This window comes from Carassius gibelio, chromosome A11 (genome assembly GCF_023724105.1).
Source record: "Carassius gibelio isolate Cgi1373 ecotype wild population from Czech Republic chromosome A11, carGib1.2-hapl.c, whole genome shotgun sequence".
NCBI classification, from domain to species: Eukaryota; Metazoa; Chordata; class Actinopteri; order Cypriniformes; family Cyprinidae; genus Carassius; species Carassius gibelio.
In genome coordinates, this window is record NC_068381.1 from 4,052,014 (window position 1) to 4,077,457 (window position 25,444).

The window sequence follows — 25,444 nt, forward strand, 5'->3', positions numbered from 1 at the left end:
TTATGAGCTATCCAAATGCCTTTTCAACTGCCATTTCTTCCGAAGGCGATAGAAAGCACTTTAGAGCTGAATGCAAAACTTGTGCAATCGCTAAAACTGGGCCGCCGCAAAACAAATGCCAACGTCAGAGCTAAAATACACTGTGACAAGTGCATTAGCATAAAAAGAGACGGCGTAACATGACACGGTAAATGAATCGCACTGGAAATACAAACAGTGAGACACTCGCTCTTGTTTGGCGACCGGAGATACATCAAGTACAGCTCCAATCGAAGCATGTTCAAAACGAGATTGAATTTCTATGGCGGGCGGGTGTGATGTTAGCAGAGCGAGAGAGAGAGAGAGAGAGAGAATGAGTGCGAAAATGGAGAGAAAAGGGAAACAGGTATCGTCTTTCTGAAAGGTCAGGGACTCTTTCTTTCCTAACACAAATGTGCTGGCCTTTTCAAAATTTCACAGCTAAAGTTCGTAGTCGGTCGGCCAGTCGCCGGAAGTTGTTGGCAAACTTGGGTAATTTCCATCCTTATGTTGCTGATTAAAGGTTTGACCAAAACTTGGACAATGGGTCCATGTAACACAAACAGATTATGTAAAGGCAATTGAATTGTTTTTACCAATGACTGTCACTCCAATAAACACAATAGTTAGATTAACACTGGCGGACTTAAACTTGAAAAATGGTACTGACGTCTTTCTCCAGTTCAAACAAGATACTTCCTGATGTTCACTCATGTTTATTTTGTGCTATAACTAGTAAAGAGGAAGAGATGATCGGTTAATGTGCAGCTTGAGGCGCTACAGTGATCTGTCACGACACAAAATTGTATTTATTGTTAGAAATTCTTAAAAAAATGACAAACTTTGAAAGCTGAGACTTTGTTTCAAAGGCACCCTACTGTGTCTTGTCTGTGGACGTGTTGTCAGTAGCCGGGTTTTTATCCAAAGTTGCGAATTTAACTTGTGCGCAAAATTGGAAAATCACATGAAACATTTGCAAATATGCAAATTTCCAGTTTCCAACCAAATAGTCAAAGAGAATAAAATCGCCACTTCCTGATAGACTGGCACTACATATCACTTAGAAAAGAAGGAGAGGCCACTGAATGTGAGAATTTTCATATTTAATAAATGACCGAGCAGATCTAGCAAAGTTTTTTTTATCTATGTATATATAATTTAATTCTACATTTATGACTATACTTTATGGTTTATTAATATTACCTTGGCATTAAATAGCAGAAAACAACACCTGATCTTTCTCTCTTCTGACCACAATAATCAAGCTCACAATATATTTTTTTTTATTCTTTTGGAAAGTCATAGAAACACAAAATTTAATTCATTTCAATTGTACATTCAAATTCAAATTGCAATTATGACTCCTGTTTGCTTGAACTGACCAGGAATTTTAAAAGGCAAACTCAATTAAATTGTGAATGGTAGAATTTAGTATAATAATTCCAGCACAACCGAACCACTGAACTCAAACTGATCACCTGCCTTTTACAAATGATTTACACCACCTTCCTCAGTTTGCATTTAACAACACTTCAATTTTGGCTTGCAAAATAATCCCAACACAGCCAAACTGCACCTCAAATAAATGTGAACATTTGCCCCAAATGCTCCCAATCCTTACCTTTACGTTCCACATGACAACTCACTGCCAGACGTGCTGGATGAGGCAGTTTTGCCCTATTCATCTCAGCTTGGGAATCAATTCAACAGGGAGGATTTCCTCTCATTACCCCGCAGTGCTCAGGGAGCGCAGTCGTCCTACACACAAACCTGGTCACGGCGGAACCGAGACGGTTAGTGAGGATGAACCTCGGTTGACCTGCTGATGTGTGTGAATGTGGATGAGCATTACATGTTAAAAGTAGAGGGATATTGTTGTGCTCGTGTGGAATAAGGATGCAAAACCAGCCTCACTGAGGGAATTCAAGCGTGTGCGTCTCTTTCACCAGCAGATGCTGCTGTGCCACAACCAGACAGCAGCGATTCTCCCGACGCGAGAGCCTGTGTGTGTCCCTCTCCTCCTTTGTGTACCGGTGGGATGTAACGAGCAGCAGGGGAGATGAGGGCTCTCTCAGATTACGCCTCACTCTATAATTCTGCCGGATGTTGCAAACGAATCAGCAGCAGTTAATATGAGTAACGACCTTGATGGTGAAATCCTGCGTCCTTCGCCGCGTTGCTGCCTAAATGTGTGCCATCCTATTAGTTTGGCCATAAACCACATGTTTCATGTAAATCTGCTGAAGCGCAAGTCATGAATACATGATAGCTCATTCAATTATAGCTTGGATGTTGCTCTGTAGGTTCTACGAATGACGCATGAGTCAACCTTTGTGCAAATGTAGGTATTGCTTTGCAGTTTGTTGAAACGTCTTGAAGTGTTGATGCACAATGTGTGTCGAGGCTGCTGTGTAGGAGGCGTTTGTGTTGTTTGTGCTGTAAAAGCGAAGCACACAAGAACAAGGCTCAAGGTGTCACTCCATCTGGACTGTTGAGAACTCCATGATCATTTAACATCTCTCCATTGCCACTCCAAAATACTAGTTCAGCTGTTACCATGAAAGCTCTGAAACTCTTCCTCATATTCTGTTTACACTACCATACTTTTATTCAGCAAGGATGCATTTAGTTAACGAAAAGTCAAAGTAAACGCATTTAAAACATTTGTTTCTAATAACTGTCGTTCCTTTAAACTTTCTATTCATCACAACATCCTGAAAATAAATGCATCACGGTTTCCACAAAAATATTACGCAGTGTTTTCAACACTAATAATAAAAAAAAAATTTTCTTTGAGCAGCAAATCTGCATATTAGAATGATTTCTGAAGGATCATGTGACGCTAAAGACTGGAGTAATGATGCTGAAAATTCAGCTTTGATCACAGAAATCAATTGTTTTTTTTTATATATTCAAATAGAAAACAGTCATTTCAAAAAGTAGTAATATTTCACAAGAATTGAACTTCATTTTTTGATCAAATAAATGCAGCCTTTGTGAGCCTAAAAGACAAAAACATAACTATATATATATATATATATATATTAATCCTACCAACCCCAAACTTGGTAGTGTATATTAGGTAGCAGTGTTGGGAACGTTACTTTAAAAAAGTAATTAGTTATAGCTACTCACTACTTGTTCCAAAAAGTAATTGAGTTAGTAACTGAATTACTCTATTATAAAAGAACTCGTGACCAGGGAAAGTAACTATTTGTGTTACTGTAAAAAAAAAAAAAAAAAGGTTGCTACATGTCAGAGAATTTGTACTTTTTTTTCTTTTTTTTTTTTGCAGTTTTCACAAGTCAGTTGAAATGAGTAGAACAGACAGGTGCATAACTTTCAATATTTATTGCACGTCAACAGACAGCAAGAGTTTTATCCTGCACTTCAAGTATTATCTTTGTAAGAAAAGTGTTTTTGGCCACTAGCTTTGAAGGTGCGTGTCACACATTACATGTACACATTACATGCACGTTCTTGCCTTTGACCACAATGAATTTGAAGTAGTGCTTATATCTTCACCTTGAAAATGCCAACTTTTCATCGGATTGCTCCTGACTCGCCATTTCTGCTGCGAATCTCTGTGTAGCTGTTGCGTGTGTGTTTGGCGCCGCTGGCGCAGCCGCCGGCATGTGTGTAAAAACACTGGCTCTGATTGGCTACCATGAAACACATGACTCTGCCTTAGCCAATCACAACAGCTTATCTCGTCATTAACCCACCTGCTCACTCGCTGTGTGAGCCAGGGGTGCGTTCGGATAGTTTATTAAATCAATGCATAGTAACGCACCGCATTTGACGTTCAGTATTGTTAACGGCGTTGTAACGACGGGAAAAGTAATTAGTTAGATTACCGCGTTACTGAAAAAATAACGTCGTTACCTAATTCTGTTCTTTTAAACGCCGTTATTCCAAACACGGTTAGGTAGTGCTTGTGAATTCTATTTCATGTTGATTTTAAAAAACCAGTTCATTGTTAATGTCTTTCCAAACTCATTAACTTTTTTTTCTTCAGTGGAACACAAAATAAAAAAATATTCCATAATGTCCAGAGCTTTTTCCTATGATGTGGTCTAGGCCTTTTGAGCTCCAAAAAATGACAAATAAAATCCAATAAATGTAAAAATATAAAATTTTATGAGGCAATATGTGAAATGAACAGTCATTACTCACTGGAAATCAATAATGTCAAAGTTTCTAGCGTATCTCATTTTTTTGTGTTACATGGAATAATGAAAACTACATGAGTGAGTAAATGACAGAAACTTCATTTAGAGGTGCAGTAGCCCAGAATGACTAATATACCAGGTTTTAACCAGATACTCTTCACATCTACAGCCTCACAGCAAAAAAGAGTGACAGACAGTGAGAGGACACCTCGCTTTCTCCCCTGGAGACAGACATGATCTCTCTTCTGACTCACTTCTTTATCTTTCACTTATTTACTTATTTTACTCCTTGCTTTTCAACTTTTCCTTCCATCTGCATTCCCAACTTCCTCTCCTTTCGTTCTTGTCTTTTTTCCTTTTGCATGCATTTCCATACATTTCTATTCATAACGAAGGGGCAACTGTCCCTCAGGCGACCATCTTTCTACCCTCTTTCTTTATGAAGCATCTCTCTCTCTCTCTCTCTCTCTCTCTGCTCACCAGGTCTGATTCCAGCTGTTGATAAAACAATGCTGGCGCATCTTGGGAGCAGGTGACTGCGCCAATTACTCTGCAATTACCTGGGTAATTATGCAAACTCAGAGCTCAGAGGAGCGAAGTCTGTGCTGTCTGCGAGCTGTTCAAGGGAACGCAGAGAGCGCAATGCTCTGCCTGCCTGTGTGCTGCCACCAGGCCAGCGTCCTCCTAAAATGTGCTTAATTAGAGCAAAGAGAGACACTTTGTTACATTCGAACTCTCAAATCATCATCTAACAAACAGATGTTAAACTGGTGAAGGGGAGGAGGCCTTTATGATCCGAAGTCAGTGTTTGTGGTTGAGCTCAGAACGGATGATAAGAGACATTGGGAATTAACCAGAGTGCTTCATTATCTTTGTCTTGAATATATATACACGATACAATATGCTGTATACTGTAGCTCAAAAACATACAATCTGGTTCTTAAAAACTAGCCTAATTACTGACCAGCTTTATATTAGCCTATTATATCACATTTCATTTCGTTAAGTAGTAATTTAAAGCTTCTATAGATCTATTTATCATGTCTGTAAGGCATGTATTTGCAGAGTTTCGGTTAATTTTTGAAAGCGCTCCTGTTAAAGACGAGAAGGCAGAAAGTGCATCGTGTTTGTTTTCTTTATTTTATAGAAGCACAACATTTTGTTGATATTGTGAGCGCACACAAATAAAAGCTTACTTTATAACGTCTATGTCCGCACAAAATATTGGATATAGCGCACATTAATCTAGGTTTAAAGTTTTAAACCTATAGATTTTATTTTACACAAGTTGTGATGATTTGAGAAGGCATAATTGATCAAACATAGGCTATGATCAGCTCACTGTCCTCTGCTTGCTGCTTGGTCATTACTTAAAAAAACAAAAACTTATATTTAATGACCAAATATACTCCAAACGTTTTTCTAAATTATCTTCTAAAGCATAAGCTGTTTTGGGAGAAGGGGGGGGAAATGAGGGTCTGAACACCTTCAAGTGAGTGGCGGGGCAAAGTCCAACACTCTCCTTCCTTCACTGCTGCGACTACACTTGTTATGTGTTCCTTTGCTGGCATTTCCCACATTCTTTCCACATCCCACAACTAATGGCTAATGAATTCTGCCAAAGTGCGCACTTGTAAGTGTTCATTAAATGAGTAACGTTAATTACGCGAGGACAGGTCGGCCCTGTCTGAAAATAATATATGAAAAACAAAATTATTTTACATAACAAAAACATTATAGCTTATGTTTGTTTAATAACATTTTTAATTAATGTAAAAACTCAACTATTTGTAAAACTGAAAGTTATTTTTTTAAGTTGTGTTCAGCATGGTGGGCTGTATTGGGATTTGTGACGGGCCGCAGGTTGAGAACCACTGATTTATGATTAAGACATGTCTGGTGATGATGATATAATTGCATACTTCCCAGAAGAGTCTTGGTCTGCATGTCATTTCACGTTCCTAATTTTTGACAGTGTAAGACCCTGGAAGTGGAACAGCGGTCTGGACTACTGGACTAGTTGCTTCATCTCATTCTGGGCAGAAATTCAAGAAATGCTCCTTTATATTGGGCTAACAGAAATCAGACAAAAATCCCTCTCCAATACCATATTTATAAACAAAACACTAAATGAGAGGACTGAATTAAGATTTTATTTTAATATTAATAATTAATAACAATTATATTAATAATTAATAATTATTACTAGTTATAATAATATTTTATAATTTACATTATAAAACTAAATCATCATCATCTGATATTATTAAATTATATAAGTAATATTATCAGTTATTCTTATTCTATAATTATTATAATTAATAAAAACATATTGTAAAATTAATATATAAAACATACAACACATTTATAACACATATAACATTTATAATTAACAAATACAACATTTTAAATAACAATAATAATAATTATATAATTATTATTAAATGAGCATCCTGGGCTCTAAACTGAGACAACGTAAAAACAGCCCACTGTCCACTGTCATGATGACTGGACACTGATGATTAAAAGAACAGCGGTGATGAGTCACTGGCCGTTAGTGAATCATTGTCCGTGCTCAACTCAGGACAATTTTCTCTTCCATATTGTGTAAGATGACTGTAGGGTTTCAGCTGGGAAAAGCTGTTTGTGGATAATCACACGTCTGCTATACTGAAGCATCACTGTTACTATAACAACAGAGACTGACGAGAGGTTTCTGGGTGGGGTGCCCACAGTTGACCTATTGACCTCTGAATCAGAAGACTAGCAGAGCAGCACAACCTAGTGACTCACAGAGCAGGACGAGCCAACCGAGTCAAATGGACCATTCAGAGTGCAGCGCGGGACAAGACTTGATGAGCGAGTGTGAGATTGATGATGTAATTGATGCAGAGTTTCTATTTATAACACGTTTTCAGCGTTGAGCAGTGTAGCCAGTCACAGACATATTTTTTGATATAACCTCTCAATTCATCCACAAATTGCAAAATATAAACTTGCAATTGACCTTTTTTCTTAGAATGGCTCAAAATTGACTTTACGGCATAAAATAGCCTTTATATTTTTTATTCAGTTGCAGAAACAAGCTTCCATGCTAAAGAAATTATATGGATTACTGTCTCTTTAACGTGTCAGAAAAGCTCCTCGTGGCAGGTCTGAACACACGGCCAGTTCTAACGCTCTTCTCTATCATTTGATTGTTTAGTAGTGAATCCGCCTCCATGTGTTTTCAATGTGTGAAGTCCACAAGTCTTCATAACAGAAAAAAACATTGGCATGTAAACAAAACCAGAGAAGAAAAACAGAAAGTGAGGAAATTCTGAAATAAAAGGCGGATATAAAAGGCCTCTTCCACTGCACTCTACAGCCACTGTGCAGAAATTATTTGAGTCAAAGAGATCTGCTGTTTAAATGTGAAAAAGGTTATGGGTGGAAGTGAAACAATTGTTTTCTGTTTGCCTAAGGCTGTGTATCTTCCACTTAGGTTTTCTCGGCCCATTTCTCTTTTTTTTTCTTCTTGACTGGCCTCAAATCATGTTTAAACACATAAAATGGATAATTTTAATCCTAGATGTTGAATGGTAATTTTTTTTACGTTAAATACACATAAGTCTGAATTGTGATTGAATGAGAGGTCTTACTGTAATGGTAACTGCAATGGTTCTGCTAATGAATCAGACACACACACACACACACACACACACACACGTTGGTATTGGTATTCTCCAGAGGTGTTATGGTTTTTATGCTGTACAAACTGTATTTTCTATCGCCTTACACCAACCCTACACCTAAATCTACCCCTCACAGAAAACTTGAATTTTTAGATTAAAAAACAAAAAACAAAACAAAAAGAAAAACACCATTTAGTAAGTTTTGAAGATCGTGTTTGTTTTCTTTATTTTATAGAAGCACAACATTTTGTTGATATTGTGAGTGCACACAAATAAAAGTAGACCCTTTACATGTATGAATGATGTTTTACTCTTAATATTATGCACAACACTTAAGCATCAGCATAGCAATGCTGGGGCAACCACACAAGAGCCAGCTTTAGCATCATATGCGCCACTCACATGTTCTTTTAGAAATGTAAAAATCCAGTAACAAAAAACAGAGGGAACAGAGCTTAAATTCACAACACAGCACAACCCTGAATGCCTTCCTGCTCAATACCTTCCCCTCTCTCTGTTTTTTTTTTGTTCAGTTCTCTAGAACTTTATTTTGCACACTTGCGTGAGCTGCGTGTTTCTCCTCTGTGATTTACGCATTGAAAGGACACTCCGGATTGAGAGTGTAATTCTGTTTTTGTGTTTCACTTCAGATGTCTGGCTGAATGAGTCAGCATGGCATGTGTTTATGAGCGTTTAGTGTGTTTACTCGGACGGCTCTTCTGAGCTCCACAGATCAACCGTACATGTTCGGGAGGGTATTAGCGGCCACATGCAAGCGTAACCTGCCCGTCATGACACAAAAACACAAAGCGAAAAGCGACACAATTTGCTGCTCTGTAGACTTGTTAGACGCTCTGAATCAAAGAGTCACATGTTTGTCTAGAAGAAAAACTCTATGGGAAGCATATTGACATAAAATCAAAAAGGACGTGCTGTGAATCAGTATTTTTGACTGTTACTGGATTTTTACATTTTTAAAAGAACATGTGAGTTGTGCATATGATGCTAAAGCTGGTTCTTGTGTGGTTGCCACAGCAGTGCTATGCTGATGCTTAAGTGTTTTGCAATCCAATTCACAAACAGATGATTCTTATAAACCACTTCTTTCAAAGAATCTAAAGCTTAATGATGAGAGCTGACGTGTGGAACACCAAAAAAACTAGCCCAACAGATGCTGGCCGACCGTCAGCTTGGTTTATCCTATATATATATTTTTTAATTTTTTTATTTTTTTATAGTATATAAGTTTTAATGGTTTTTTCAATTAAAATGAGGTATTTTATATTTTATTTAATGATGTAATCTAAAATGAGACGAACAAAATAAAACACAACCCCTGTTTCTTTAACGTCTATGAAGTATAAATGATGCTCATGGTATGTAGAGGAGAAATGACTGTATCAGTTCCTCTTTTAGTGGATCCAGGCATAACATATATGGGCGCTCTCTCCATTTCATACACAGAGACATAGACACACACAACATTCACAACACACAGCACACAAACTCACAAAAATTAAATACAGACATGGCACAGACCACAACATCAATACTGGAAGGCCACACACACACACACTTTGAAGGATAAAAGAGCTTGTGGCCACGAGCCAAGAATGATCTCAATGGCTTCTTCTGCCTTTGCAGGAAAGAGGCGTATCGATTGGGTCTCAAGGCATTGCCTGTATCAGTGTGTGTGAGTACACATATATATTTATATATAGGTAAGTGTGTGTCTGTGTGCAGAGTTTGTATGCATGTAAACCCATCCTCCACGTGGGCCCAAAATGGATTATTCAGCAAGAATATTATACGAGGTCTGAGAAACAACAAAAACACACTGTATTCAAAGGAGAGCAGAAGAGCGAAACATGATGGGGAGATCACAACAGTCTATCACAGAACACCAAACCTCATTGATTGAATAAAATATTATTCCCCCACCCTCGATTATCCTGTGTGAGTCCGACATGATTGCATCTTTTTGCTCGGGAAACCACGCTGGCTGCTCTCTGTCTTATCAGACTTACATCCGGAGATGGGAGCAGAAAGTACACAAGGCAACTTTATACATCTCCGTCCTCCTCCGATAACCGGAATCGGAGTCCCGCGTCACGGCTGGGGACTGATGCTGTGCTTATTGAACATAACACCGGTCCAAATTGCCTCTCTTGCTTTTACACTGTGAATAATGCAGGAGCCACGTTATTCTTCGAGCACAGATAAATAATCTATGGAAGCTTCCTGTTGGGTTGAAGCAGGGAGGAACACAGACACCCATCAAACAGACCTCAAATAGTCGGTCCACTGACTTCAGATCAATTGTTAGTCTATAGAGCTGCAACAAACTATTATTTTGATGATTGATTAATCGAACGGTTATTAGAACAATTAATCAACTAATCGTTTAATGGAGTGCCAATTGCAAAACTGCTGCAAACATCCACAGCTCTATGATTGGACACTTTCTTAACTGCTGTTTTCTCTCCTCTGTCTTGTTTATTGTGTGTTGATTTTGTCATTGAGAGTAAAGGGTGCAGGATATTTTCTATATTAATCTAAACGCTGCTCACAGCAGAGTCATGATGTTTGCTAACAGTAAACCATTGCTTGCTTATATCGAACTACTTTTTACCACTATACAAAGAGCGGAAAATTATGTTGTTGTATGTTGGGGATTTTACTAATTATAGCCATTTTTGCTCCCCACACTCTACTGGTTCAGTTTCATTTGCACTTCAACTTATTATCATAAGTGTGTCTTCTTTGGACTGCATGCAAGAGGGCTGATTTACAGTCTTGCTTTACAGGACCACACTGGTCAAAGTGCATTATTGCAGGCCCTTACATTAGGTCATAGTAGATCAAACAACTTTCCAATTTTTATTGTCGACACTCAAAAGTGTCAACTAACCATTTCAGCCCTACCTTTTGAGTTTTACATTCAGATTGAATGAATCATTTGCAAAGTATGGTTTGAGGCGAACCAAGCACAACAATGTAGAAATTGAGATGCTAAACTATGCCTTTTCTAAAAGATCAGGCTTACTTCACCTGGCATGCAATAAAGTCTGAGTCCGAGTCCGTCTGAGTCCATTATCATTCATGATTGCAATCCCAGACCTGCTAACCTTGGTAATTTCTTTTTGAGTACCAGCTGCGTGGCGGGGGGTTTACTGTTACTGTTTCACTTTTTTACTGTTTACCGTAACTGTTTAATTAATTTTGATTCAGTTTTTTTTATGCTTTTTAAAAAAAAATGAAAACAACTCCCGTACACTTCTGTATAGGGTTGGGCAATTTAAGCAATTAATATCTCTGTATTTTTTGGCTGCTTTGCGGTACACAGTAGCCTATATATCTCTGTATTTTGGATTTGGATTAAACAAATAAAGAGAATGTAAGCATGTATGCATATAATTTTTGAAAAAAAAAATGGGTTAAAATCACATTACACTGTAACACTGCAATCTAAAAACAAACAAAAAATATTCTTCAAAGCAGAAGTTAAAATTTTAATAATGTAAAGCAAACCATAATTGCTTAAAAGGCTATTTTCATAATCCCATTACACTTGACAGTTAGTGCTTCATACAAACACTTGTAGCTTTACAATTCTACATATGTCACATTTATTGTCCAACTAAAAATATTTCAGCAAAATTTAGATTTTATTCATAGTTATTGCACTTCTATTTCAATGAGCTCGGTCTGTTTGGCGTGCATGTGCATGGTGGCTAAATGAAGTCGGTGGAGTTTAGCGGAAAATCGCAAAGCAAAAGCTCATGCACTTCTGAAAGCAAAATGAAAATATTTCCATGGCTTTTTTTACATTTACAGATGGAGAATATACAAAATATATGAAGAAGCAGTGCTTTAAGTGGGCCAGTATGCCCACTCAGTACTCAGTACCGGCACTTCCAAATATAGCTATTGAGAGTACTGCCACCTCTCCATGCGCCCAGAGCGTGCTTTTAGTGTACCGGTACATTCATTTGGACATCTGTTTTAATAGAGGTTTTAATCCTTTTGCCTGTGCTGCTGCTTTTCAGAGAGCCCTTCAAAATGCACGCTTCCTAATTCTTCCTAGTTCGGAGTATGGAGCGTGAATCATTTGAAACAGTTTGGGAGTTCGGAGCGGGATCGCGGATCATTTGAGTCAGTTTGGGAGTTCGTAGCGGGTTTGCGAATCATTTGAGTCAGTTTGGGGATCGCGAATCATTTGAATCAGTTCGGGAGTTCGGAGCAGCTTCGCGGATCATTTGAATCAATTCGAGAGTTCGGAGCGGGATCGCGAATCATTTGAGTCAGTTAGGGGATCGCGAATCATTTGAATCAGTTCGGGAGTTTGGAGCGGCTTCGCGGATCATTTGAATCAATTCGAAAGTTCGGAGCAGGTTCGCGAATCATTTGAGTCAGTTTGGGAGTTCGGAGCGGGATCGCGAATCATTTGAGTCAGTTTGGGGATCGCGAATCATTTGAATCAGTTCGGGAGTTCGGAGCGGCTTCGCGGATCATTTGAATCAATTCGAGAGTTCGTAGCGGGTTCGCGAATCATTTGAGTCAGTTCGGGAGTTCGTAGCGGGTTCGCGAATCATTTGAGTCAGTTCGGGAGTTCAAAGCGGGTTCGCGAATCATTTGAGTCAGTTTGGTGATCACGAATCATTTGAATCAGTTCGGGAGTTCGTAGCGAGTTCGCGAATCATTTGAGTCCGTTCGGGAGTTCAAAGCGGGTTCGCGAATCATTTGAGTCAGTTTGGGGATCGCGAATCATTTGCGAATCACTCAAGTAAATCCACAAACTAATAAAAGGATTTATATTCAATATAGTTACACCTCGGGATGAGGGGAGTCATAAAAAAAAAATAAAAAAAAACAGAAAAAAAAATGGCTATAATAGAGTACCAGCACCTCTTTTGGGCCACTTACAGCACTGTGAAGAAGAGCACATCTCAAACACTTTAAACAGTGCATCTCTGTTAGCCTCACACACAGCGTTTCTGTCACAGCACCTGACGGGGCGAGTGCGAGCTGCTTTGAACTGAAACTATAAACTATAGTCAACTAGGATAGAAATAAAACAAAAAATGCTCTGATTGGTTGAACTCTTCATCTTTTTCTGTTGCTTGTTCTGAGTATGAATGGACAGAGATCTTTGCATAATTTAGAGTGACAAGTCGTACTAGTGTACTTCGAGGTCAAAATGCCATGCAGAAAAGTGTACAGGATGACAGGTCTGCAATCTGAGTCCCGAGGCCAAGTACCCAAACTCTATTAACAGCTAAAGTGCTGAGAAAGACAATGGGCTAGTTGCATATCTCCGCCATCTTGGATTTCCAGTCTTGCGAGTGTGTGCGTAGATATTTCCGGTTGTGCTTAAAGTCAGTGCAGAAAACTGGAGAAGTCCAGATATTACCTTCTATATGTTTACAGGATTTATAATATCACTTCATATGCAAATAAGATATACACTGCTATTATCACTATACTACAAATGTTAACTGAGCCAGTGGATTTGAAACTTGTGTATGTTTGGGTCCGGTGAATGAATTAAATACACTAATGTTCACTACTGTTCACGAAATGAAAGCTGAACTCATGGCGTGTATACACAGCTATATAATGTATTTTATCTTACCAAATATGTAAATGTACAAATTACTTATTTCTCGAAAATGTTTGCATTATTATTATTATTTTTATATTAAATATTTACCTGAGACGTGGTCTGCGATTTATCTTCAGAAATATCTATTTCTCAATTGTACACATACATCAGTCGGTTTCATTTTCACAACATATTTTATTATTTTACACAGTAAAAAATACGTGACTAATTTTAATGTTTTTTAATCTGATAATTAATGCAAAACAATAACAATATACATAGACAGATAATGATTTATGCTACAGATCTTTCACAAAACAAATAAAAACACACATGAATGCAAACAGCGATCTTTTATTTAATGCAAACATACCATAATTATATTACGTTTAATTGTACAGTTAGTTATAAATTATGTTATCAAATAAAGTTAATAAAACATGCTTTATCAGAAATCTCTGTGCGTCTTGTTTGACAGTCAGAAACATTTATCTTACATAACAGAACAAAACCTGCTCTTCAAAATGAAAAGTATTGCATATTTGAATGGTTTGTGTTTGAAAGAAGAAATCCCTGTGGACCTGACCTGACGCTGATCCGCATAATCAACAGAAGAATAAAGCAATCTCCGCGTTGTATCTTGATTAATTTCCACACAGAGGTACGCAAAATATAGGGAGGATGTTTCCCCATGTTTTTGATATACCACTATCGGCTGTTAAATTTGAAAATCATTTATTATATACATCTAGCCAAGATCCGTGTGCAAGTTTCCATTACAGTCAATGCGAGCGTCGCAAGACCGGAAATAAGTACGCACACACTCGCGTCGCTGAAGCTCACCGGCGCCATCTTGTGCACCTAGCCCATTAGTTTCATCTTTTGAGAACTATTGACAGCTAACTGAAACCAGGAGCTACATCTCATCTTACATGACAGATTTTGTCTTAAAAATTTTTTTTTAGAAAAACAGCAGTGTTTGTGAAATAATTATATCAATTACAGAAACCCGTTTCCCGATTAAACAAATTTAGGTTTAAGTAGCAGAGAAACATTCCTCCAAATTAGTGTCTGCTTTTAGCCCAATCAAATAAAAGTTTGAAAAGTACAGCATTTAATGTGTTTATGGCAGCACTGCTCTAACATCACAACAAACAAGATATGAAGAAACACATTAGCCTGAGCTGATTCCAGCTGGGATAATTTGGGGAAACGGTTCCTCTTTTCAAGAAATTTAGGCTCCCTGAGCTGGGTGAGATTAGCTTTGACAAATGTACAATATGCTGTTTCATGTCCACAAAAAGCATATGAAAGTCAACGAGACTTTCGATGGAACTCGATGACAAACACAAGCTGACAGATTCCAGCACCATTGGCAGCCATCTTTTATTTTCCCGCTCTGGGGATTCCCAGAAGCTTTAGCAATAATCCATACACTTTTATTTTTCTGCTCTGTACCTCACAAGCTCTCTCAGTGTTCTCCTCAGAGGCACCCCAACGACCGTCTTACTCATTCACAAAGTTTCTTTTTGGATTTCTGCCTCTATTTCTTCTCCAGCCTCCACACCAGGGACTCGAGGTTCGATACATCTACCTGCTGTGAGTTCCAAATTCATGTGAGCGGATCGCAAGGACGTGGAGGAGGGGTGTGGAGAGATCAGTACTATCACAAACACACCTGCTGAGTCAATCCAGTCAAACTTCACCCTCAGCAGGCCTGGACAACTGCTTCAGCTGGATTCTGGCCAGTCCAGCTCTGGCTTTCAAGTCATGTTGGAATGACTGGATTGTCGTCGTGATCACAGTTAGACACTCTCCAATTACTTAACAGCAATTTTTCACTCAAATAAAAAATGAAGGTCAAGCACAATAAATTGCAACTAAATATTGACTGAAGAGTTTGTTTTCTGCGCATTTTGTGCACCACAGAAAAATAAAAGTGATTATCAACAGCACATTAGCAACCATTCAGAACCCAGTTAGACACTCTCCAATTGCTATAATGCACTTTTTGACTCACTTAAAGAGTCATGGAGAAATTGTAACTAAATATTGACCAAACCATTTCACTTCTATACATTTTGTTTACTGAAAATGAATAATAGTGATAGAACTTCCTGGAAAATACTACTTATTTAGCTGGTTTATAAGGCGCCAGACTAGACTAGACCACATTTCCCATCATTCTTTATGGCCTTAAAAAATGATAAAATACAGATAAAGCATGAATTACACACATAATGTACATATTTCACTGTTTACTTTATTTTGTTGCATTAGAGCTAAAAATCTTCCTGTCTTTGTTGGAAAGTGAAAAAAAAAAAGTGGGAAAAAATTATGAAATTGCCCAGTGAGTCCAACCAAAATCGCTTGAAGCCACATCACAGCTTAATTACAACTTCTGAACTTGTAAGTAGGAATTTCCCAGGGGACACGAGTCTGGGAGGTTTTAGTGCATGAATGCATGTAGCAGATTTTGGCTTTAAGAAATGCTGGCAAAACACTGTGCATGTGGACGAACTGTGCTTTAATCACAGGCTTGCTGGTGAATACAGCTTGTTGATTTGTTTAGGTGCATTATATTGCATAGCAAAGTATGTGTTTACGAACCACAATTCCACAAGAATATGAAGCAGCACAACTGAAAGAAATCAGAAATGTTTCTTGAGCAGCAAATCTGCACATTAGAATGGTTTCTGAAGGATCATGTGACACTGAAGACTGGAGTAATGATGCTGAAAACTCAATCAATTAATTACATTTCAAATTCGATTAAAACAGCTATTTTAAACTGCAATCATATTTATAAATATTACTGTTTTTCCTATTTTTTTTTATCAAATAAATTCAGCCTTGGTGCGCAAAAAATACTTCCTTTCAAAAGCCATTTAAAAAAAATCATACTTTTAAAACTTTTGAACTTTAACTCTGCTTTTTAAATATGTTTTTAAGATATTTGTACATAAATTTGACGCAACACTTTCCAGATGAAGCTCTGTCTTATAGATTTTCCCAGTAACTTGCATGTGCTTACAAGGTATTCGATCAGTTCTCCCTCTCTCCCTCTACTGGCTCAAAGGTCAAAAAAGACACAAGAACTGTGCCAGTTCTGCTGGCTGTGTCTTGGTCAGTCTCTCTCCCTTAATCAAGCAGCATTAGCCTGTATGTTTCTCCACTTCTCTCTAGGCATTAGCAGCCATTCCAGTAGCCTTGATTTATTCCTGTTGGTTTAATCTGCGAGTCTCCAGGCGAACGGAACAACTCACACAACGGATGCACATCTGTTACGTCTTCGGTCTTATGCTGCTCCGGTGGGGGTGTGTTTGTGTGTCTATACACAACAGATGTGTGTGTACATTCAATCATAATGCACACAATAGAAGCTTTATTTGCTAGACAACTTGAGCTGGTGGAATTGGTTTCCACGACACGCTACGTCACACGTCGCACAAAGTCTGTCAAAACAAACTAAACTAAACTAAAATTAATAGGCTTAAATATCACAACTGATGAAAGGTGGAAAAAAAAAAAATTAAATGGCACAAAGCAAATTGGATTAAAAAGTTACTGGTATAACAGTTTGCCCCACTGCAGAAAAATTCCAAGGGGTGTTGTTTTCCTCTGTTAAAAACCAAGTTCCTCACTGTTCCTCATGGGGGAATCGCAACCAAAGGAAAACAAATTAAACTAAACTAAAATAAAATAAAATATAAAAGGATCATATAATTATTCTTTTGTACTGACATTATTCTCATGTAGTGTTGTCACGGTACCAACATTTCAGTATTCGGTACTGATACCAGTGAAAATCCACGGTTCTCGGTACCAATTTCGGTACCAAAGCAAACCACAAAAATATGCAAAAAAATAAATAAATAAAAATAAAACACTTTTTATCACTAAGAATAAAACCAATGCCATTCTTTATACTTATTTACAATTGTGTTTAACGTTTTTCTACTAGTAATATAATTATGAAAAGCAGTAAACAAGTTTCACCCAAATTTGATTTGTCTTTTAATTAATGAAATTTAACCACATTTTATTTTTTGGTAAATAAAGGGGATTTGCTATTAAAATTAAAACATGGAAGAAATATTGTGTGATTTATTTCTTTAAAAAATTAAGATTTATACATTTTTTTCAACAGTAGTAGTAGCATCACATATATTTTACTAAATAATAGTAATATTTCTAGCACAATGCCTTTATGTAAAAATGAACTTTTATTTTGACGGGTTACTGTGAATACCTTTAAATTGACACTGGTTTTTCTCAAATGAAACGGTAAAATGCTTGTGAAGTTTCTCAGAACAGTTCTGGTGATGTTGTTTATGTATTTATGTCCTCATTGAGATGGCAGATACTGAAATTACTGCAAGCGTCACGCGCTTCAGTCTATGTAGTACATAAACCATTCATTCATTCATTCATTCACACAGAGACGCGCAGAACAAGCAGGATTCATATTTCAACCAACTTTTGCGGCTTAACATTCAAAGATACTGGTCCATATGGAGATTTGATTTTATTAATTTATGCTTACTTTGACAAATTCTGTGACTGTCCATATTAAAATGTAAGTTTCATTTTCATGACTGGATTTTGAGATTCCGTCCGTGTTTTCTGCTTCGTGGAAATCATAGCGAGGTTTGCATCAAGAACCAGGTTGACTGGGTCCTCGGTTCCACCGGTACTTAAAGAAACCTGGTACCGTCACATATTCATTTTTTTTTAGTACCGACTTGGTACCGAAACACTATTCTCATGTCTAATTTTTTCTATGTATTTTATTTAATTAATGTGAAAGGTTTTCTTTGTTTTAGTTTTTTTTACTGTATTAGTGTCAAATGTACTGAAAAAAGTTTTAAAGTAAAATCAACATAAATTAATGGCAGCACAACATGTAACAGTAACATATAATTGAAAATAATTTTGTTGTATAAGAAAAAGACTTTAAAAATATGGTTCAATTTCATTATGCTATAAAAATTATATTCTGATCTGGACTATAATTTCTATAATTAGAAAACAATTTTCTACAATTATAAAATAACAATTATTTTAGATAAAATATGCCCTGGTCAAGTTCTTGATAGGTTTGGTAAAATTTTGTGAGGCACACGTACACACACACACACACACACACACACGCACGCACACACACACACACACACACACACACACACACACACACACACACACACACACACACACACACACACACACACACACACACATACACACACACACACACACACACACACACACACACACACACACACACACACACACACACACACACACACACATCCCCTTAGTTTCCTTTAATAGTGAAACTACCCACAGTAACCACTGCAATTATCCTCTCTGTCGCTGAGACTACCGCTCCCATGGCTACTGTCGCCATCGCTAGGTAACCAGGGACTCTGGTGGATTCTGGTAAATGGCTTAGGTCTTTATCAGAGCAAACAGAGCGAGTGTGGGGATCTAGAGAGTGCTTTAATGTGTTTGGTGTCCAGAGGGCAGGAATGGCTTATGATGGAGAGCTCAGGGGCAGGTTTGGGGTTCATTTCTGTCCCTTTAGAAGTGCTCTGGTGAACTGGTACCTGATACTGCTGTTCAAGCACCTAGTGTATATTGTGAGTTTGCAGTCTGAATTCAAAGTGCTGGGATAAAAGGACAAATAATACAAAAGAAAAAAAATGAAAGAATGAATGGATGATAAAAGGTCAAGGAGCATAGTTTGAGTATGTTTGCTTGTAAAAAGATTCAAACAAATGAGTTTTATGAGCTGGTTCTCTCATCAGTGAATCTTTTTGAGTGCATCTTTCATTAAAAGAACTAAAGAACCAACAGAGTAAGAGTCATGTGTTTGTATGATTCAAACAAATGACTCTTGTGAGCTGGTTCTTTAAATGTGTAAGTGAATTGTTTTCAAAGAACCAGCTCATACAGTACAAGTAATTTGTTGGTGTTATCATTCAATGAAATGACTCTTGTGAGCTGGTTCTCTTAATCTTTTTCACTCACCATCTGTGTCAAAATCCCCAGCCTAATTACCTATGACAAACACCAAGGTGGTGTGGGAATTGAATTGTCATCAGAATCCACATCTCTGAGTTTACAAGAAGAAAATAATTCAAAATTACATTTTGACCGCTGCCGACATCATACAGTAACTGTTGCACTTTGCTGTACTTGCATGCATATTTAATACTTAAATGCTGGACAGTACTGTAAGTTCAAAAACAATAAAATATCTGTCTAGGACTGTACATCCTACTACATTTAATTATGCAACCAGCAAACTGGAAAACACACCAAAAGCCTCGCCACCATTGCCCTTTCAGCCCAGTGCAGCTGAAACGATCATCCGTCAGAATGTGGTTGTTCATTCAGACCTGCCGTCCCTCCAGACGGAAACATCTTGTATGATTATTGATTCGGCATCAGCTGTCCAACCATTTTCTATCCTGTTTTCAACGTGTCAAACAAATTTGGAGAAATGATCCACGCTGAAAAACGCCACAAGGGATGTTCTATAGTGGCGTCGGCGATCGGCACGTCAAATAATGCTTTTCACGGACGGACACATACACATTTCTTATCATATTTCCTTAGCTTGTGTTGTACTAAATGGTAGAACTGTTATATGTTATGCATGTCATCTGCCTGGAAATTATGTTTTAAAGCGATTGTTCTCTTGAATATTTTGACATCATTTACTTATCTTTATAATGTTTGAGCTGAGATGAGGGTATTTTCACGCTGCCCTTTCCAAAACAACAAAAGCATGCAGTGACCAGACATTCAAACTCTAAAATAGAAGAAAAAGCACCATTAAAGTACCCCATACAACTTGTTTTGACTAATTAAAGGAATCTGTCCATTAAAGTAACTGTTGGTACAAACATTCAAATATGAAGTGAGGAGTAACTTCCTCGTTTCTTGAATCTTTTTGACTCTTGTTGACCGATTCATTAAAAGAACCAGCCCTTAAGAGTCATTTGTTTATACAAAAAGGTGAACAAATGACTCATTGACATTCAGCTCTTTTTTTTTTTTTTTTTTTTTTTTTAAGAAGCATTAGGGCTGGAAATTACATTTTAAATAGACTGTTCACTAAAAAAAGATCATCTAGTCATGTTTTCTCACCCACACCTCATTCCAGCTCCAACATGGACAAAAGATTACCATTAAAGAAGTCCATACAACTTGTTTTGAATGATTTATTAAAAAGACCTAAGTGATAGCTTGTTTTACAATCATTCAAAAAGGGACTCATATGAGCTGTAACCTTTAGTGAATCACTGAATCTTTTTGACTGATTTATTAATCATGAGAGTAAATTGTTTGTGCAACCATTCGGACAAATGACTCTTGTGAGCTGGTTCTATTAATGAATCATTTACTCTCGATGACTGAATCAAGAAACGTGCTGTTCTTTTCAATCAAGACAACAAATAGTATAGTGACCAGGGGCATTCAAGCTCTAAATTGGACAAAAAAGTACCATAGAAGTCCTTTTTTTTTGATACAACAAAGAGCATTTAAGCTCCAAAATGGACAAAAAGTACCCTAAAAGTAGTCTTTACAACTTGCTCATTGCATATTAAAGACTCTTCTGAAGACATACACATTGTTTTGCGAGAAGACAAGGCCCATATTTAATCTCATTTGCCGATATTTAAACTTGGCATGCTAAGGCAAACATAACTGGTTCTTGAATATCATAATCAATTGAGACCATTTTAAAAGACTCAGAATACAATGCAGATTTGACTCAGAATATGTCAAATGAACAGATTTATGATATGTATATGCTTATATATATACAATTTTCACATTTGACTTTGACAGCCCTAGCTGCCATTAACTTCAGCAGGACAGAAAAGAACAGGCTGGACATTATGCTGAACATCTCATTTTGTGTTTCATAAACTAAATAAAAGTCACAAGGGGTTGGAATGACATGATTGTTAATAAGCAGTGACAGAACTGTAATCTTTGCATAATCCATCCTTGTAAAGGCTAAACATGCCAGCAATGTTTTATGTTAAATGTCGCCTCCGTCTCTATCTGGCCTCATAAAGCTCAGTTAGATCAGGGCACGCGCTCAGGTGAACGACACAGGTAGAGCATCAGAGGAGATCGGCACGGCCCGCACTCATCCATGCGTTCGTTCTATCATGCCGCTAAATCGGCAATGTGCTGACATTTCTCTTCATTAGAGTCAGTGAGCGGGAACGCAAGGACTGGAGACATGCTTCATTACGGTTCTTCATTTAAAAGGGTCATGCCTGAGCTGATACATTAGAGTCATCCGCACCGGGATGCACCATGGCCAGCGCTACGAGGGTGGTGGACTGGGGGGGGGGGGGTCATGTGCAATGGACATAGACACAAACACATCCTTACTCTCAAAAGTTAACATGATGAATACTCTTAAAGCAACAAATGGATATCTGAAAAATAGACACCAGTTTTCTCTTCAATGGCATGTACAGGAAACCTGTTCGAAACAACCATTGTATTTCCAATTTGTTTGATGACACTAAAGCCAAGAAATAGGTTTGACAGTATGTGCATCTATGAGGCTTCCCGCTAAGGATAGATCATGATCGTATCACGTTACTAATAGTGAACAGCATCTCACCTCGACTCCCTGCACTTTGAGCTTCATGTGATCCTCCCGCGTGGTTTTCCCGTCTTTCCTCTTCTTCCAGCAGTACCCATCTTTTCTGTACTTCACCTTCTTCCTGTTGTAGAGGATCATAGAGCCATTCTGCGGCCTGAGACAGAGAGAAAGAGACTGTTTAGAAGACACGGCTATCAGGAGGTGGAATGGTTTTAGCACAAAAAAGGCTCTGAGGAAAAAAATGCTTAAATGTAGATAAAAATGAAATGTAGATTTTTTTTAAACCAAATACAAATAAGGTAAGGCATACAGAAGAGTCAAATATATAGATACATACATACATATATTGCAATATATAAAACCAACAGCCAAACCTCTTCAATCCTCTTAATTTAGCAGCACAGAGAAATCTTACAGCATGGAGCATTCAGAGTAAACCAACCTACTTCAGTTTACACTCGTGAGTGCAGAAAGGATTTCCCCCCAAATAATTCATGATTCCAGTAATAATAAAATACTTTAACACACCAGTGACTACAGCCTCTGTTGCTCAGAGCTGATGTGAGGGAACCTACAGCTCATTATTATCATAACTGTACCGGCGATGGAGTAATACACGTTAGTTTGACAGAGTGCCTTCCAGACCACAGCAGTAGCAAGATTAATATCACATTGAGGCCCTTTACGTGGTACGTACGTTCCCATTTATACTGGAGGTCTATTGCTGGCTCTGTGTTTGTAGAAAATTCTTCTCTAGCCACTTCTTGGTTTGACACAGAAACAATCAGTCTTGGGACTATATTTAATGGGAATTGGTTTGATGACTGTTTATAGCAGTGGTGTCCTGCAGAGTTTAGCTCCAACTTGCTTCAACACACCTGCCTTTACGTTTCTAGTATGCATAGTAAGAGCTTGATTTAGCAAAAAATAAGTGACGTCTGTCTTGTATATTGGGAATGAAAGACTAGATTATTATTATTATTATTTTTTGAATAATTTAAAGAAAGGTCTTGAACAAAATGAATGTGATTATTTTATTTTAGCTGGAGACCGGAATTGTTCTGTTGATTTTAACATTGATGGGCTTAGTGAAGAGCCATATTTACAATCCAGTAAAAGCCTAAAGAAGTTATTACCTCATTTTGATTTAACAGATGCATGGAGAATTACATTTCCAGATGTAAAACAATATACCGAGTGCGTGCTGCTAGATTAGATTGATTTTATATGTCAGAAGTTAACTGATAGTTTCATTAGACCAATTGGTTTCTCTGATCATCACCAGCCTTGATTTGCATGAGGTTTTGATGAGCTCTTTTGATGGAAATGTACTTCTGTAGAAGGCTGTTTAAACATCACTTCCTAAAAAGGGAGATTTAACTCAGCTTAAGAATCTTTATTGTTAAAAAAATAATGCAAAAATGCCATTCTTCTTCTTTATATTATTATGCATAATGCATTTTATGATTACTTATTTATTGTTTGTTTTCTTTAGATTTTTTCTATAAAAAAATAAATTAAAAAAAAACCACACACTGAGTGATTATAATTCCTCTTAGCAGTGGAAATTCAAAGAAATGTGTTTCCCCATTAAGACACGGGTGAGCATTTTGTATCGAACACTTCTCAGAATGCTTAATATTTTAACAGGTCTATTTATCGTGAGTCTGTTCAAGCCATTTGCTCGGCTCCTTTTCCTCGGGACCTTTGGGTAAGCCATTTTCTTTTTTAATTGAAGGCAGTTTGTTCCAGAAAAAAAATGAAGCACTTTAGCATGGGGAATGTGACGTGGGCCCGGAGCACATTTCCCAAAAGCAGCCGGAACAAGAGTTCTCTTTTGCGTCCTCTTTCTCTCTCCTTCTCTGTGTGCTTAGGCGATCCAATTAATCTTATCAGAATTATACATATTTATACATGGAGAGCAGGGCGAAAGGAATGCTAAGCATTCTGTTATCACACTGGGATGACAGGATGCCTCTTCTGTTTGAGCGACAGAAATGGAAAATACGGACAGGGAAGAAATGTTCTTAAAGGAATGTTGTCGGGAATACGGTCTTATTTAAAGGGTGCCATGTGTTTGATTAAACACAGGCAGTCGATATAACCATGCAGGACTTGTACCGAGCTTTAGATATCAGTATAATGAATAATAAATGGGATTGTAATGAGTGCTGTCATGTTATAGCAGGATATTATAATGCAATCACAGAATAACTTTGAGGACCAATCTAATTTACAGCAGGTGTACTTTTTTAAAGACACCTATAATACAGTATCAAAGGGTGAAACTGCACAGCTGCACATACGGCGTTCTGGCAATGTGTGGGATTTTCCTCATAGCAGCCTGGGAAACGTTCAGGAAAGTCAGAAAGTGTCTTCTTGCAAATATTTTTCATTCTTATTCAGTTCATTTTGCACATAAATAAAGCCTCTGCACTGTGGTGGTGAAAGAACTTTCTGAAGAAGCTCGTTTACACCCGAAAAACACTCTAGTGGTGTAATTATAACTGGAAAAGCAAAAAGCCAGACATGACGCTTCAGTTATGAATAAGCCAAATTCAGAACGTTCCAACATTTCACAAGGGATCTCTTGTGAAAACAGATAATAAATGGATGACAATGTGTCTATCAGCAGTTAGTGCAAGACATAGTCCATGCAAACAAATACTGCTTGCTAAATGCTGAATACTATGCAGCATATGTTGCACATTGCCATTTTTTCTAGAAATACTGAGTGAAAAAAAAATAATAATAATAATAATAATATATATATATATATATATATATATATATATATATATATATATATATATATATATAATGCCATGATAAACCTCTTGACACATAACCAACAAGTAACTCAATATACTGTTTAATATAGCTTAGTTATAAATATTCATATTTTGCCTTTTTAATCCAATTTCTTTTTAATCCAAATGTCTTGTTTCTTGGCAACCCAATCAAATAAAAAATGTCAAAAATAAGTAGAAAAAACAAACACTAAAAATAGCACACTAGAAATGAAGGGCCACGTCAAGCACAACCATACTATATACTAATACTTCAGCTTTATTTATTGGCCTTTTAACCTATACTTGGTCATTTTCAGAATATATTATTGTCATATGAACATGAATAAACTGTGGGACACATTTATGAATGAAATATGCTCTGTGTATATTCCATATTTTGCCACATGTAGAACGTCAAAAAAAAAAAAAAAAAAAAAAAAAAAAATCCCATTAGTTTATTTTTGTTTACTCATTGTAGTATTTCTGTTTTATTTATTTGCCTTTTAACCTTAATTTAGTCATCAATAAATACTGCTAACTAA

At 37.2% G+C, this 25,444-nt stretch overlaps 1 protein-coding gene across 7 annotated transcripts in view; it reads right to left on the reverse strand.

Moving 5' to 3' along the window:
* LOC128022071 (calmodulin-binding transcription activator 1) overlaps nt 1-25,444 on the reverse strand; it is a 280,579-nt gene that overhangs the window by 84,498 nt on the left and 170,637 nt on the right. For all 7 annotated transcript variants that reach the window (XM_052609305.1, XM_052609306.1, XM_052609303.1 and 4 more), the window contains one exon: nt 22,129-22,264. In XM_052609305.1, coding sequence (XP_052465265.1) covers nt 22,129-22,264 — 136 coding nt within the window. The remainder of the gene's footprint in view (nt 1-22,128; nt 22,265-25,444) is intronic.